The 15,105-nt window shown below is 51.4% G+C and overlaps 1 protein-coding gene across 2 annotated transcripts in view; it reads right to left on the reverse strand.

Moving 5' to 3' along the window:
• Window positions 1-15,105, reverse strand: part of CAPZB (capping protein (actin filament) muscle Z-line, beta) — an 84,606-nt gene that overhangs the window by 67,258 nt on the left and 2,243 nt on the right. For both annotated transcript variants that reach the window (XM_010829940.1, XM_010829939.1), the window contains exon 2: window positions 6,631-6,720. In XM_010829940.1, coding sequence (XP_010828242.1) covers window positions 6,631-6,687 — 57 coding nt within the window. In that variant the 5' untranslated portion in view covers window positions 6,688-6,720. The remainder of the gene's footprint in view (window positions 1-6,630; window positions 6,721-15,105) is intronic.

Below are 15,105 nucleotides of genomic sequence, written 5' to 3' on the forward strand. Positions count from 1 at the left end.
CGTTCTTCTTATGTTAAAATGTCTTGCATGTGGGCAAGTTATTAACTGGAATACAATTTTTTTTTTTAAAGACAAAACAAAATTCTTTGCTAGAGGCGGCCACTTTTGGCTTTGCCCTCAAAACTCCAGAGGTATGTAAATATTTGCTCTCCTCAGGAATTCTTTGTCAGGGAAACTTTGGGAAAAGAACCTAAGGGATGGTGAGAGGCAGGGGCAGAGGTGGCCACAGCCAGGGAGAAGAGAGCGGAAGCTCCCTGAAGAGCCGGGACGCTGTTACTCAGAAGCGAAGACAAACGACCCTGCCTGCTGGGGTGCGTGACAAACAGGGAGCGAAGCTGGCGCGGCCAAGCGGTCCTCCTTTCAGAAAACCTCGCCTGGATTCCTGTCCTCGTTAAGTGTCGGCGCCTCGGAGCCAGGCCTTTCGTCTCTCACCCACGGCACCCAGAACGGCGTCTGGCACCCAGGATGTCAGAGGCTTACGGGAATAACTCGGCTCCGCAGCTCGGGACAGGCGTCCTCGGAGCTGATCAGCTGGTCAAGTCCAAAGAGGCGAGAAGCTCCGCCCGAAACCGTCCCTGTTTCGGACCCAGCTCTAGGATCCCTGCGTCTTTTCTTCCCCGTGACAGAGCAGCTGAGGAATACAGGCAGAGTACTCCTCCCCGAGCTGCACAGTGTGAGCCTCACAGGGAGTGTTCACGAAACGCTGACCGAACCCATTCCCTCTTCACCTACTAGGTGTAAGACTGCTTCAGAAAGAAGAGGTGTTTGAGACAAAGGAGGAAAGCATGCTGGCGCGAGACTGCTTTAAACAGTGACAGTCATGGGGACTCCAGGCAGGCAGAAAACACGGGAGGCCTGGTCAGTCCTGACCACAGACGGGGCAGGTCATGCCCGGCCCAAGGCAGGCTCAGCTTCACCTCCTGGGGACAGAGCTTGCGTGCGATGCTCTCACGACACACAGCTATCACTGAGAAAACCATCTCCAGATTTCACGGGTTCAACTACTAAAGACTGAAAACTAACAACATGTGGCTGAGGTCAGATAGATCATCAGTGATGTTAATGACTGTTAAATAATAAGAGCAGCCTCAACTTTAATCACAGAGGTGTGAGAGCGTGGCTCCAGGGTCCTGGCCAACACAAGCTGGAGGTCTGCACCCACTGGCTCACGGAGCCCATGTTGAGGTGTGCCCTGTGCCTGCCAGCCTTCTATCTGCCAAGTGGGATCTCCCTGCAGACCTTGCGTATCTACAAGTGGCCGTTTCTGTGAGCTGCTCCAAGTGTAGGTACTGCTGAGGCTGCCCTTCTATTTCTGGAGGGCAATTCTGGCTGCTAAGAAGAAATATGCTGAAATGAAAACCGATCAAGTTCTCAACTCCCTGGTCAGAGCATCAGGCCCTTTTACCTCTAACTCACAGACCAAGCGGCATGGCCTGGGTGCTTTAACCCCTCACTGGAGTAAATCAAGTCTGGGGACACCCAAGAGCTGGACCTTTGGGTGACGATAAGCAAAGGAGGGAGGAGGAATTAAAAAATGAAGTGACTGACATTTGCAAGCAAAGACGTTTCTGCTTAGTTAAACAGATTTAGGTCTATTTTTGGTTTGCTCTTAAAAAGGCAAAGGACGGCTGGCCTGCTGGGTGCCAATTTGCAGAAACAAACTCCTTCCTCAGCTCAGGGCTCAAAATATACCCCAGTGGAGAAGTTTCGGCTCTTGCTGCCAGCGTGCAGAGTAAAGCCATAGAAGGTCAAAGTTGAGGAAGCCAAGGGAGCATCTTAACGTCATGTGATTCTTGGCCCACGTGGACCTGCGGGTATTTCTGAAACAGCTTAACCATGGCTTTTGGCTGGCTTCACTCGAGCACAATGGGATTAATAAGTAATAAAGTGATGCTTTGGCCATCTGCAAAGGAAGGTCATTTTCCACCAATCAGAGCACACATCATAATCCCAGGCAGCAAAAGCTCAGACGGAGGAAAGAAAAAAGCACACCGACCTGGCATGCTAAATCGGGCTGCCTCGGCCCAAAACTGCCAGGCACCCTCCACATGTCTCTTTAATGCTCCTCGGGAACGGGGCCGCCGGTGGATCCGATGGATTCCCCACACTTCCCTGGCTCCGACATCTAAGCGAGGCCATTCCCTTCATGGGCAATGCTGGCAAATCCCAACGTTCAGTCTTAAGAGCTGGAGGCTTTTCTTGAGAACAGCACCACCTCCCATTACTGGGGGCAGGTAAGCTGGGGAGGAATGGCTGTGATGAACGCCGGGCCGGGCCGATAGCGGCTCTGAGAACATCTGCCTGATCCCAGATTACAGGGAACAAAGGCCTGGACACACGGCTTCTGGACGGGCTCAAGACAGGGCGAGTCTCCTCAAATTACCGTTTGAAGAGGAACTAAAGCTGCAAGTGAGCTTCAGGGCCATAGCATAGACTAATAAGAACGAAGGAATTCTGCTCATCCAGTTAGAAAGAAAAAACAAAAACAAAAACCAGAACAAAACACAGACAGACCTGTCACGCCCAGGGAAAATGGAAGAAAAATAGCAGTGATGAAAGATAAACATTCAAAGAAGTAACTTCCAGGACCCACAAAACCTGCCCACATGCTCTGAACCCATCACAGCGCACAGCAGGGGCCTCGGGCGGGTTTCTGAAGCACGTCCATAGAGTTTTAACGAGGCATGCCTCATCAGACCCTAACTCAGTGCAGAGTCAGGCTCCATTTCCATTTGGACACTCATCATACTTCAAATTAAAAAAGGAACGAGGGACTTCCTTGGAGGTCCAGTGGTCAGGCCTCCACCTTCCACTGCAGAAGGTGGGGGGGTTCGACCCCTGGTCGGGAGCTAGGATCCCACATGCCTTGAAGCCAAAAGACCAAAGCACAGAACAGAAACAATGTTGTAACAAACAGGTAACTTAAAAAGTGGTGCACGTCAAAAAAAAAATTTTCTTTTTTTAAATAAAAGGCTGGCCCCACACGGCTGGGCGTGGGGACGGAGGCGCCCCCCCAGTGCCCAGTGAGGCAGTGGGCCAGAGCGAGCTGTGGATCCCAAGTGGCCAGCCCGCAGGGAACAGCTTTCAAGTCTCTGGCTGTTTTTCATTATGTGAAGTTTAAATGATTTTCCATACTACAGTCTATGTTTTAAATGTCGTAGATTACTAATTACTTAACATTTCCCCTATGAATAGGTAAGACAGACAGACGAGGAAGAGGCACCATATTTAATCTGTAGCTGCGGGTGTCAGCGATACGAGGTCAAGGCACCCAGCACCACCTGCTTCTTCTCAGAGTTTAAGTCACCCAGTAAAGGAGAGTGATCCCACACACACGGGAGGGGTATTGTGAGAATCAGTGTGCGTGCATCAGTAGTGTCTGCCTCTCTGAGACCCCACAGGTTGTGGTCCTGCAGGCCCCTCTGTCCGCGGGATTTTCCAGGCAAGAATCCCGGACTGCGTCGCCATTTTCCTCCTCCAGGGTGCCTTCCTGATGAACCTGCATCCGCAGGGTCTCCTGTTTGTAGGCAGATTCCCTACCTGCTGAGTCACCAGGGAAGCCCACGTATAATGTGTATGCAGACATAAAGAGGCCAACGACAGATGTCACGACTCTACTTAGAAGCTTAGTTATGAACCAGGTACTACGATATACAGTTTCGAGTTTACAAACAGTTGGAACACACTCAAGTCACTTGCTCAGATGATGAAGGCTTATGATATGTAAGGTTTGGCTGAGGGAGCATTCCCAGCGGTTTGAATTTTAAAACTGCCCCTTTTCTCCCCTTTTCCTTTTGGAAAATTAGATGAAATAACACAACTAGTATCCAGCTCAGTCCTGGGGACGCAGCACGTGCTCACCAAACGCTAGCTGCTGACCCCCCACCTCCACCCGCCTCCGTCCCCTCTCCAGTCATTTTTCTACAGATTACGCTGCAGGTGGGAGAACAGTGCCCCCTGACAGCGACCTCTGGGGTGCCGCTTCCTCCCCATGGCCCATCAGGGGCCCCACAGCACGGGACCCCACCTGGGCCAGTGCTGTCCTGCAAACTGACCCCCGAGGCAGGCTGTTATCTGGCCAAGGTGAAGGATGGCATGTGACTCACTCCTTCATTCACCGTCAGCGCTGCGATGTCCCTGCTGAGCCCAAGGAGAACTGGCCCATGCAGCTTAGGAACCCACTGACCAGGTTTCCACCAAAGCGGCTACATACACATCTCTGCGACAGGGACGAGGGCGCCACTGAGACAGGACACAGCTGTAGGAAAACACTTCCGTTGCCATAAGAACAAAACAGCCTGTGAAACACCAAGGAGACTCCACTGAGAAAAAATCTGCTCATCACTTCTGACTTCTCTGTTTGGTCTGTCTCTAAAACACAGTAATAACTAAACTGGTGAGCTGAACCGACACGCAGCCGGGCGCACCTTGACGCCCGGCGGAGGAGCAGCAGCGTGGCCTCCTAGCTGACCAGCCGAGGGGCCTGATCCTACCCTCGGCTTTTGCCTACCCCGGGCCGCAGCTGGCCAGCTAGAGCTCTCCAAGGAAAACAAGCCATGCAGCACGGCCCAGCCCGCCTCTCACGCTGCGACCCGACGGGACTGATGACAGGTGACCGAGGCCACCCAGAGAAAGTGCTCAGCACGACGCACTGCCCACGAGGGACAGCAGTCATTTCAGATGAGCGTGAGGGAACAGAAGGCTGTGGTGGTGATGGGGCGATGGTGACGACGCCACGTCAAATCCAAGCCCTCCTGATGACTTCTAAGGACACCTCCCACCCATCCAACTTTATGTTTCATCATTTCCCAACAAAGATCGTTTCTCTGACTCACATTTCACACGCCCATCCGATGTCTGAGCCAATGTTTAAAAATTAGGATCTTTCACATAGAACTCCCAATGTACGGCACTCCCAGAGAAATCTGGAAACAAGCCCCAGAGAATCAGAGCTCACAGGGCAAGAAGCAACAGGAGCAAAGGGTACGCTGGCCAGACCTCATGAGCACACCAAGGCCACTTAGGCCCTGGAGCTGGCCCTTGCCAGGTGCAGGGTGTGGGATCCCCAGTTCCGAGCACACGGTGGGTTTCGTGCGTCTCAACTCAGCCTCTGTTCCCTCACACCTGAAATGACTCACGGCCCGGCCAGGACCTGCCGCCATTTCTAGCCACCTTTGCCCCGTTTCTATCACAAGCACCCAGAGCGGGCTTTCTCATCACGGCTTTCTCATCTATTCCTGGAGAACCCTTCTCCTTCCTTCCTTCCAGAACTATTACACAGCAAAGGCAGCAAGCTCACAGTCCCATCCACCAGCTTGCCTCTGTCCACACAGCTGCCTCTCTCTTGGAGCCTGTGTATCTGTAGACTGACAGCTGCACAATGGACCCTGCGGACTGCTGGCAAGAGTTTCAGCTGTGAGTGACCCACATCTCCTGCAGTAACATTCTTCCCCAGTAAAACTGTTCTGAATGCATACAGTGGAACTAAAGATATCACTACAGCATATGAACAAGTTTTCAAGCTACTATCTTTAAGCTACTGATGAGCCACAGCTGGCAACTGATCATCCCTCTGAGAAGCTGGGGGGACACAGTGACAAGAACAGGGGCTGATCGGGGCGGGCTCCGGTCGCCACCCAGGGCCAGAACCCACCGGCCAAATGATCTAGTACCTCAACTGTCTCTTGATCTTATCTGACTTCTTTGCATGATTTCTCACAGTTTCATAGGGTTTTTTTTTTTAACACTTTAAACATTTTCAAATAACATTATGGTGCCAGTGACTCTCTGGCACCAGAGACCAGTCACTCCATGTATGTATATATACATGAATAACCAAATGCTTTTTAAAAAGATACACGTGTTTACTTACCTTGAAATCTCATTACAAAATAATCATTTTGTGATATCTCAGTTAAGTGCATACATATAATATTTTAAAAATTGTTTTACTAATCAAAGAAGAAATCTAAATAGAACTGCATTTCACTCCAATCAATACTGTCACAAAATCCCAAAAGTGTCCACAGAGGACCACAGGGAAACCATTCCTGATGATCTCGTGCTGAAGCCGCACTGTCTCCTATGCTGAAGAGTGAGAAATTGTTTCAGTACAGAAAGTGTCTGTCTAAAACGTTCCCTTCTGTACCATTTGTTCTCATACAAATAAATATTTTCAAAATAGATGCAATGAGCTCTTTAAAAGCCCAGTTCTGTGCTTTGTGCCATTTCAAGCTAGAAGTGAAGCCACTGAGGCACTTGGGAGGCTGGATTTCTGTCCTGCTTTGGCTGGAGAAACGCCCACAGCGGCAGACTGGCATAGGCGGAGCCAGGTCCTGCTGTGTGTGTGCGGCCCCGCCTCCCCAAGCCTAACTGCAAGCGTCTGGAGGGTGGAAGCAAGACAGCTGAGGAAGGGGAGCAGCATTTGCTTCAGAGCCCCCGTCTTTGGCTTTATGAGCACAGCCGCTCAGGAGGAGTGGCAGCCAGCGGAAGCTCCTCTCCTCTCCAGAGGAGCCCCGTGAGGCAGCGGTGGCGTCCAGCTGGGGAGGCGGTGTCTGGTGTGGTCTGAACTCCTCGTGGAGCAGGTGAATAAGGCAGCCCCAGATGCGAGCGCCCAACCAAGGCACCTACCAGATCAATCAGGTCACTGAGGTTTTTCTCGATTTGCTGTGGAGGCAGGCGCCTCATCAAGTCCAAGGCACAGTCCAGCTGCTGATCACTCTGCCAAAAGATAAACAGGAGTGTCTGAGTCATTCTGCCCATAGAAACACCAAACCCCCTGTTTCAAAGCCGCTCCGACAGCGGCAGGTTGCGCAGGTGTCCTGAGAGCAGACAGGCCTGCAGCGAGCCCACTGCCACGGCTCCCGGGGGGAGACCGGCCGGGCCCCCAGGACGGCAGCATCTGTCTCAAGTGGAGGATTCAAAAGATAGTTACGTTTGTGGAAGGGGGCCGAGAAGTTCGGAAAGCTGCCCTGCTCTCAAAGTCTCATGCACTTTCCTTCTCCACCTCGATAGGCTGGCAGACGTAGGACTCCTAACTGGTTCTGCAGTGAGAAGGCTCAAGGAGCAGTCAGGCTTTGTTCTCTGCTGTCACTGGGCCATGACCGTCAGGACATGTCACCAGGTGAGGCTTCCCGATGAGCTCCAAGCCAAGGACAAAAAAAAGGCAAAGAACAAGACGCGCGCCAACGTGTACAGGCTGCAGTCATTCATCCGAGGCTGGGCCTACCTTTCCAGGTGCCAGGCCCTTGCAAAACAGACCAAGACCAGAAACAGGTCCAGTCAAGAGCTCCCTCCCGGTGGCCAGGCGGACAAGGGCGGAAACTGGGGTCGGTGCTCTGCAGGGCCAGGAGGATAAAGACTGCTCTCCTCTCACACTCATCTCTTCATTTAATATTCATACTGCATGGTTCCCTGATGGCCCACTGGTAAAGAATCCACCTGCCAATGCAGGAGACTCAGGTTCGATCCCTGGTCCGGGAAGATCCCACCTGCCTCAGCAGCTAAGCCCGTGAGCCACAACTACTGAGCCTGTGCTCTGGAGCCCAGGAGCCTCAACTACTGAGCCCACGAGCCGTAACTATGAAGTCCTTGTGCTCAGAGCCTGAGCTCCGCAACAACAGAGACCACCTCAATGAGAAGCCCACGCACCACAACCAGGGAGCAGCCCCTGCTCTGCAACGAGAGAGAAGCTCGCATGCAGTGAAGGCCCAGCACGGCCAAAAGAAACAAACAACATTCATGCTGTAGACACACGCTGAGAGCCACCGCCAGGCACTGTAACTGCAACAAACCGCGGAGGGAGGCAGGCAGGAACTGAATCGGGGCGAGACTGGGAGACTGCAAGGTATTAACTCAGTGCGCAGTGGGCTCTCACGCAGAGGGAAGCCAGGGCTGCGGCGCAGCAGCCAGAAGTAAGGTGACACAGGCAGGCCTGGGAGGACGGGGCAGACCACCGCGTGCGACGCTGGGAAGTGCACGAGGCGGGCGGGGCCCTACACACCCAGCCAGAGGCGCCGGTTGATTCGCAGCCTTAATCTGCTCTGCCCAGACCCATCTCAGGAGTTCTGAAAGCCCTGAATCAACAAGCTCCAGAAGCTTTATAAACTACACGAGGTAATCCTGGAAATGCTACATTTGACAGTAATAAAACATAAACTCTGAATCCGACCACCTGCACTTCCGTGTACATGAATCACAAACAGGCTATGGGACAAAGACCCGCTTTATATACACCCAGAGACATAACGCATATGCTAACTGAAGGTAGCCGATACAGCATATACAGCAGGCTGTTTGTAAAAAAGAAACAAAAACAAAAACCCCTGTCCATCAACAAGAATTCATTCTGAGACGCACAAACAGGCTGTGCTCTGCAGAGACACACGCACACTCCGGAAACCTCAGCACAAACAGGCTGTGCTCTGCAGAGACACACGCACACTCCGGAAACCTCACAGCACTTGTTCCACTTAGTGGAATTTCCCAGCAGCCAGGTATTCCCCACGTGTGCCAGGCCTGCTGTGCCAGCCAAGCCCACGGGACGCGGGCCATCGACATGAAGACGTTTTAGTACTTCTAGGGTCAAGAACACACGGAAACTAACTTGCTGCTGCCGGCTTCTGTTCAGTGCTGGGCTCTGCCACTCATTAGCTTAGGACTTGGGCACATTTCCTAACCTCTAGGGACATCTACTCATCCTGTGAAGGGGAAGAAAGGAAACTACACTTAAAATGGAGCCGGGCGGCCAGAAGGGGGAGCTCTCAAGCACCGACACACAACACCAGTTACACACTCCAACAGGAAGAGTGGACCCTGCGTTCCAGGAGGAGGAAAGAGGCTTTCTCCTTGTCCAGCGGCAAGCCCAGCCCACGGGAAGACATCACCACCTGAAGCCCCGAATTCTCCCCTTCCTCCAGCGGCCATTCCTTCTAAGCACCTCTTCTCAACTTCCTTTTTCTCTATAAAGTAAGGTTCCTTCCCTTTGTTTGCTACACTTTGCTATTTTTTCCTGAACTGTAATTCTTTGCAATTCCCAAATAAGTCCATTTTGCTGGTAAAATAACCAGCTATTTTACTTTTAAAGGTTGATAATCCATAAAATGAGAATACTATCTACTGCACAGAGTCGTCAGGATGATTTAGAGAATACTTGTGAATGCGTAACACATACTAGTATATATTTGACTGGGAGTGCTTTTGTGTATGCACACAAGTACATATTTCAATTTTTAAAAATATTGTAAAATATAAATATTTTATAACATCTGCCCACTCAAGGCAACCCAGAAGTCTCTCCTATTGCTCTCAACAGAAGCTAGCTGTTCAAAACTCTGTAAATAGCTCTGTATTCCCTTGGCCAGGCAAGAAGAGAAAACCCTAAATGAATCAAGTCAAACTACTTGAAGAGTATAAACTAATGGGCCAAAGACCTTAACAGATGTCTTATCAAACATACACAGACGGTAAATAGCACCATCTGAAAAGATGCTCAACATCACCCATCACCAGAGAAATACAAAGCAAAATGAGATACTATTACACGTCCATTAGAATGGACGAAACCCAGAATTCTGTTAACACCAAAAGCTGAAAGGAACGTGGCACCTCAGTAACTCCGATTCATTGTCGGAGGATGCGCATAACAGCGCTGCTGCTGCTAAGTCACTTCAGTCGTGTCCGACTCTGTGCGACCCCACAGATGGCAGCCCACCAGGCTCCCCAATCCCTGGGATTCTCCAAGCAAGAACACTGGAGTGGGTTGCTATTTAGCCACTTCCAAAGACAGCTTGGCAGTTTCTTCCAAAACTCAACATACTCTTGCCACACAATCCAGCAACCACGCTGGAAACAAATGTTCTCACGAAAGCCTGCCCTCAACTGTCTATGGCAGCTTTATTCATAATTGCCAAAACTTGGAAGCAGTCAAGATGGCTTCAGTAGGTGAGTGGATAAAGAAGCTGTGGTAACACAGACAATGGGGTGTTATGACACCATGAAAGGGTACGCAGGAGGCAAATTGTGCACGCCCACCAAGTGGGAGAAGCTGATCTGAAGAGGGCACATACCGTATGAATCCAGCTACGACCTTTCGGAAAAGACAAAACTACACAGACAAAAAAAAAAATCAGTGACTGCTAGGGGTTGGAAGGGAGAGAGGGATGAGAACAGCACAACACAGAGGAATTTTAGGGCAGTGAAACTGTATTACAATACTATATATAATGGTGATAATGGCAGGCATGTGTCATTCAGGGCTTCCCTGGTGGCTCAAGTGGTAAAGAATCTGCCTATAAGGCAGGAGATGTGAGTTTGATCCCTGGGTCGGGAAGATTCCCTGGAGAAGGAACTGGCAACCCACTCCAGTGTTCTTGCCTGGGAGATCCCATGGACAGAGGAGCCTGGAGGGCTAGAGTCCATGGGGTCACAAACAGTCAGACCTGACTCAGTGAAAACACACACACACACACACGCACACACACGGGCTGACCTGCCTACACGCACACACGCACACACACACACGGGCTGACCCGCCTGCCTGCTTGGTCGTGCTGTGTGCAGGGACCAGGGGGATATGTCGTTTCAAATCTGTCCAAATCCACAGGATGTACAACCACCAAGAGTGAGCCTGAATGAAAGCCATGGATTCTGAGTGATGAGGATGCAGGGCAGGTGCGTCAGCTCTGACTCTCGTGGCGGATGCCGACAGCAGGAGAGGCCCAGGGTGCAGGGGAAATCTCTGCAGCTTCTGCTCACCTTTGCTGCACACCTAAAACCACTCTAAAAAAAAATAAACAGGCGTTTCTCAACTGGGATTGATTCTGCCCTCCCCACAGCGCCCCCAGGAGACGTGAGGAACGTACGGAGACATTTTCGGCTGTCATCACTGTGTGCAGGAGGGGACCCGGTGGGAAGGCGCCCAGGACGCTTCTGAATGAACACCCTGCGATGAACAGGACGGACCCCAACAACCTGACCCAACAGGGCAGTAAAGCCAAGCTGGAGAAACCTCGGCTTAAAAGAATTGTTTTGGGGAATTCCAAACTCCCAGACTCTGGTTAAAGCTAAGAATCCGGAAAACTGCACACGCACAGAGCATTTTATGTACAGTTCTAACTCACAGACTACCCGTAACCCTGAAACGTCTGGTCTTTGGAAATAATGTCAACTAGATGTTAACAATACTCCTGAGAACAAGGGAAAGTTCTTAAAAGAAGCCTAGCTACACTGAATCTTTAACTCAGACATAATGGGAAGTTCAGAAGGGATTAACCAGAAGCTCAGTATTTAGAAAAAGGAACAACATAACTTGACCAGAAAAGGTCCACGTGAAAAGACACTGTTCCCGTGCTTCCGAGGAGCCTGTTCACAGATCCCCGCCTCCAATGCACTGACCACAGCCTCACCCCAAAGCGCCGGCAGCATGCAGGCTTTCCTTCCGGACAGTCCTCTGACTGTATTGAGTCTGAAAGCATTAAAATATTACTGCAAAATGGTCTAACTTGTATTTTGAATCAATCCTAATAATCTAAATAGGAAACACTCACTACAAATTTCTAAGGCTAAAGATGTCTTCAGTTCAGTCGCTCAGTCATGTCCAACTGTGTGTGACCCCATGAACCACAGCACGCCAGGCCTCCCTGTCCATCACCAACTCCCAGAGTCCATCCAAACCCGTGTCCATTGAGTTGGTGATGCCATCCAACCATCTCATCCTCTGTTGTCCCCTCTTCTCCTGCCCTCAATCTTTCCCAGCATCAGGGTCTTTTCAAATCAGTCAGCTCTTCACCAAAGCATTGGAGTTTCAGCTTCCACGTCAGTCCTTCCAATGAACACCGAGGACTGCTCTCCTTTAGGATGGGCTGGTTGGATCTCCTTGCAGTCCAAGGGACTCTCAAGAATCTTCTCCAGCACCACAACATCAATTCTTCGGCACTCAGTTTTCTTTATAGTCCAATTCTCACATCCATACATGACCACTGGAAAAACCATAGCCTTGACTAGACGGACCTTAGCTGACAGAGTGATGTCTCTGCTTTTTAATATGCTGTCTAGGTTGGTCATAACTTTCCTTCCAAGGAGTAAGGATGTCTAACTGTCGTTAAATTAGTAAATGACTAAAAAGCTTCCCAAAAAGCCAAGCAACATGGGCAAACTTAATGACAGCTTGCAAAAATATTTTAAATTATAGTTAACTGGAGCCCTTTGCTTGGGAGTCATCCCAAATCCTTAGAGGTCCAAACAGGAAACAGCACAGGAGGATGAAGAAAACGTGGCTGGTCCACAGCTACAAGCAACATGCGTGGCCCCAGAAATAGAATGAGTGGGGCTGGGGAAGCAAGTGCCAGAGGGCTACGGAGGGCACGGCCACTCCCAGAAGCTCACAGCCCAGCAGCCCTGAGCCCCACACGCGGTGCACACACACTCTACACTGACACAGCAAGGCCTTCCTTCTCATTTGCCAAGACGAGGGGACGACGAACACAAAACTCAGAAGAGGGACAAGGAGCCAGGAGGGAAATATAAAACTCGACATTCATCGAGGTCCTGCGTGAAATAATGGACTCAGAGATATTCATGGTATCAGGATGCTTAAACTTACACATATGTTAGCATAGTCCTTTACAGCTATCAGGGATCTAAGTATTTCTGAGCTGATGTGTGTGCCGTGTATGACGGGGGTCCAGTTTCAGACTTTCACACGTGGCTGTCCAATTTCCCCAACTCCATTCAGTGAAGAGACTGTCCCCACTGTATACTCATTCGTGACTCCTCTATCCAAAGTGAATTGACCATATACGCACAGGTTGATTTCTCTTTTTCATTGTCACTGTTTCACTTCACTCAATATTTTTTAAAGGTAACATGGAAAAAAAAAAACCAAGAGCAAGCAAGGACAGGCACTGGGATCAAGGAGCTCCGAGTCTAAAGCCTGAGGAGGGGAAGAAGGAAGGTGTTCTTGCGTGGAACCTACCCCCACCCCGCGTCTGACTCCAGCGCCAGGACCGGGCGCTGAGAGCCTCGCCTTTGCCTAGTGAGATCCCCTTCACAACCACCACCTGGGTAACCGCAGCAGCTTGGCAGGAAGCGGGCAGGGAGCTCTGCAACCCTTTAAGATCTTCCCCCAGGGCAGGGAGCTCAAGGCCTCTTGGGGCTTTTGCCTCCAGCCCTTAGAGGGGTCAGGAGTGCTCTGCTTTGGTCTTAGCCGCACGGCCTGGGATCTGGGGAGAGGATGCTAAGACTCCCCCTGGTGGGCTGCGCACTGTCCCCAGGGTAAGAGCAGACGCACCTGCTGCACCGTCCTGCCCTTCAACAGCCCCTGCAGGCCCGAAACTAGGCTTCAGCTCCACCACCAAGCCTTGAGTGCCCTGAACCGGGCGCAGGGAAGGAAACCTAGTCCCAACACTCGAGGAGCCAGCCACAGAAGAGCACAGGGTCCTGAGGTGGGTGTGAGGGGACGCGGGAGCTGCAGACGGGGCAGCTCCGGGTACACCGCGTGCACGCATGCGCACCTCGTCGTGAGTCAATTCTTTCCCTAGGCTTTCCAGGCTCTTTATTTTGTCCAGTCACCCCGTGACCAGGGGTCTCCACGACACGGTTCCTTTGAAATCCTAACTGGTGCTAGACACACTTCCCCTTCATCAAAGGAGCTTTCCCGGCTCCCCCTTCCTACTGGTGGCATTTTCCAGGCTGAAAGGTAAAAAGGACAAGAATGACTGTTTCGCGTCACTCTGGAATTCTCTACCCGTTCAATTAGCTGTTGAATAATCTGAGTGCTCCCAAGGTGACAAGCATTGGTTCTGACACTGTCTCCAGGAGCTCGTGGAGCAGTCAGAATCCACACAGGGAAAGACTGCAGAGGAGCCCTTGTTAGGGTGCGGCATACAGAGGGGACAGCCAGCCCGCTCTGCGCTGGTGAGGCTCACGGCGTCAGTTCAGATCTGCGGTTGTGTTTTCAGGACATCAACAGTGAGGGGACGTTTTCACTCTGCTGGTTTCTCACGCGGCTTGAAGAAACACATGAATTGCTTAAAATCACCTGATGACAAGTAAAACCACTGCTAATACTGTTTCGGGACAGAAAGTCAAATAAAACACCACAGCTGAAGAGACCTGCTACGGGATTGTCAGACGCCGGGTGGTGCTGCCAAGCGTCTGCACACAGTGGAACCTGGCCGGCCGCAGGAACTCCAAGGGCAAAGACTAACTCGGAAATCATCAGCAACAACAGTGACTCCATCTCCTGGCGGGGGTGCAGAGAACAGGACATGTCCTAGCCGGGGATAAGCTCAAAGCTTAATGCAATAAACACCTCTGTCCACAAAAATGAGACACTTTGGGAGTAAATGTGCACGAGTGGTGCCAGGAACCACCAAAGATCCTCAGAAAGAGGGGACGGGGTCCACGACCCGTTATTACTGGCTGAGCAAGGGTGCCCCAGGCCAACGCAGAGACCATGGGTGCAGCAAGATGGAGAGGCTGGGAAAGACTGGGGCCTGGCCCCAGGAGGAGCGAGGGGTCAGAGCAAGGCCGGCTTCAGCCCAAACCCCAGAGGGCAGCGGTTTTGTCGGCAGGCTCCAGGGAACGGAACGGAAATCCGTGCTCCCAGCAGCTTTGCGCTGGTCAACTTCTTAAGTACAGCTTCTGTGCCATTCTGCTCGGCCTTTAAACTCTAAAACCTGCTTCTCCAGGAGTGATCAGGAGCCACCGAAGATTTCTCCACAGAGGACTGAGAGGAGTACTGTCAAGTTGTAGAGAATGAAGCAGACTAGTTTCCAAAATCCCGCTTGAACAAGCTCCCCCACCCCTCCCCCGTCTTACAGCGAGACTCTGGCCATTGCCCCGCTGAGGGGTGGAGTCCACGTTCCCCCACCCCTTCTTGGAACAGGGAGTTTTCTGACTCCTACAATCAGCAGGGCTGACCTCGGTCACTTCTGAGCCATAAAAGATCATTCATCCTCCCCCTCGCCCGCTCAACACTCAGGCCTGCAGCCCAGCGCAGCCACCCTGAGGCAGCCACGCTGTGAGGAAGAGCCGCCTGATGAAGAAAGGCCACCTGAAGAGACGCCTGGATGGTGAAGGGAGAACCCTGGCCAGCCTGCAGGT

Source organism: Bison bison, unplaced genomic scaffold, assembly GCF_000754665.1.
Source record: "Bison bison bison isolate TAMUID 2011002044 unplaced genomic scaffold, Bison_UMD1.0 scf7180017864516, whole genome shotgun sequence".
NCBI lineage: Eukaryota > Metazoa > Chordata > Mammalia > Artiodactyla > Bovidae > Bison > Bison bison.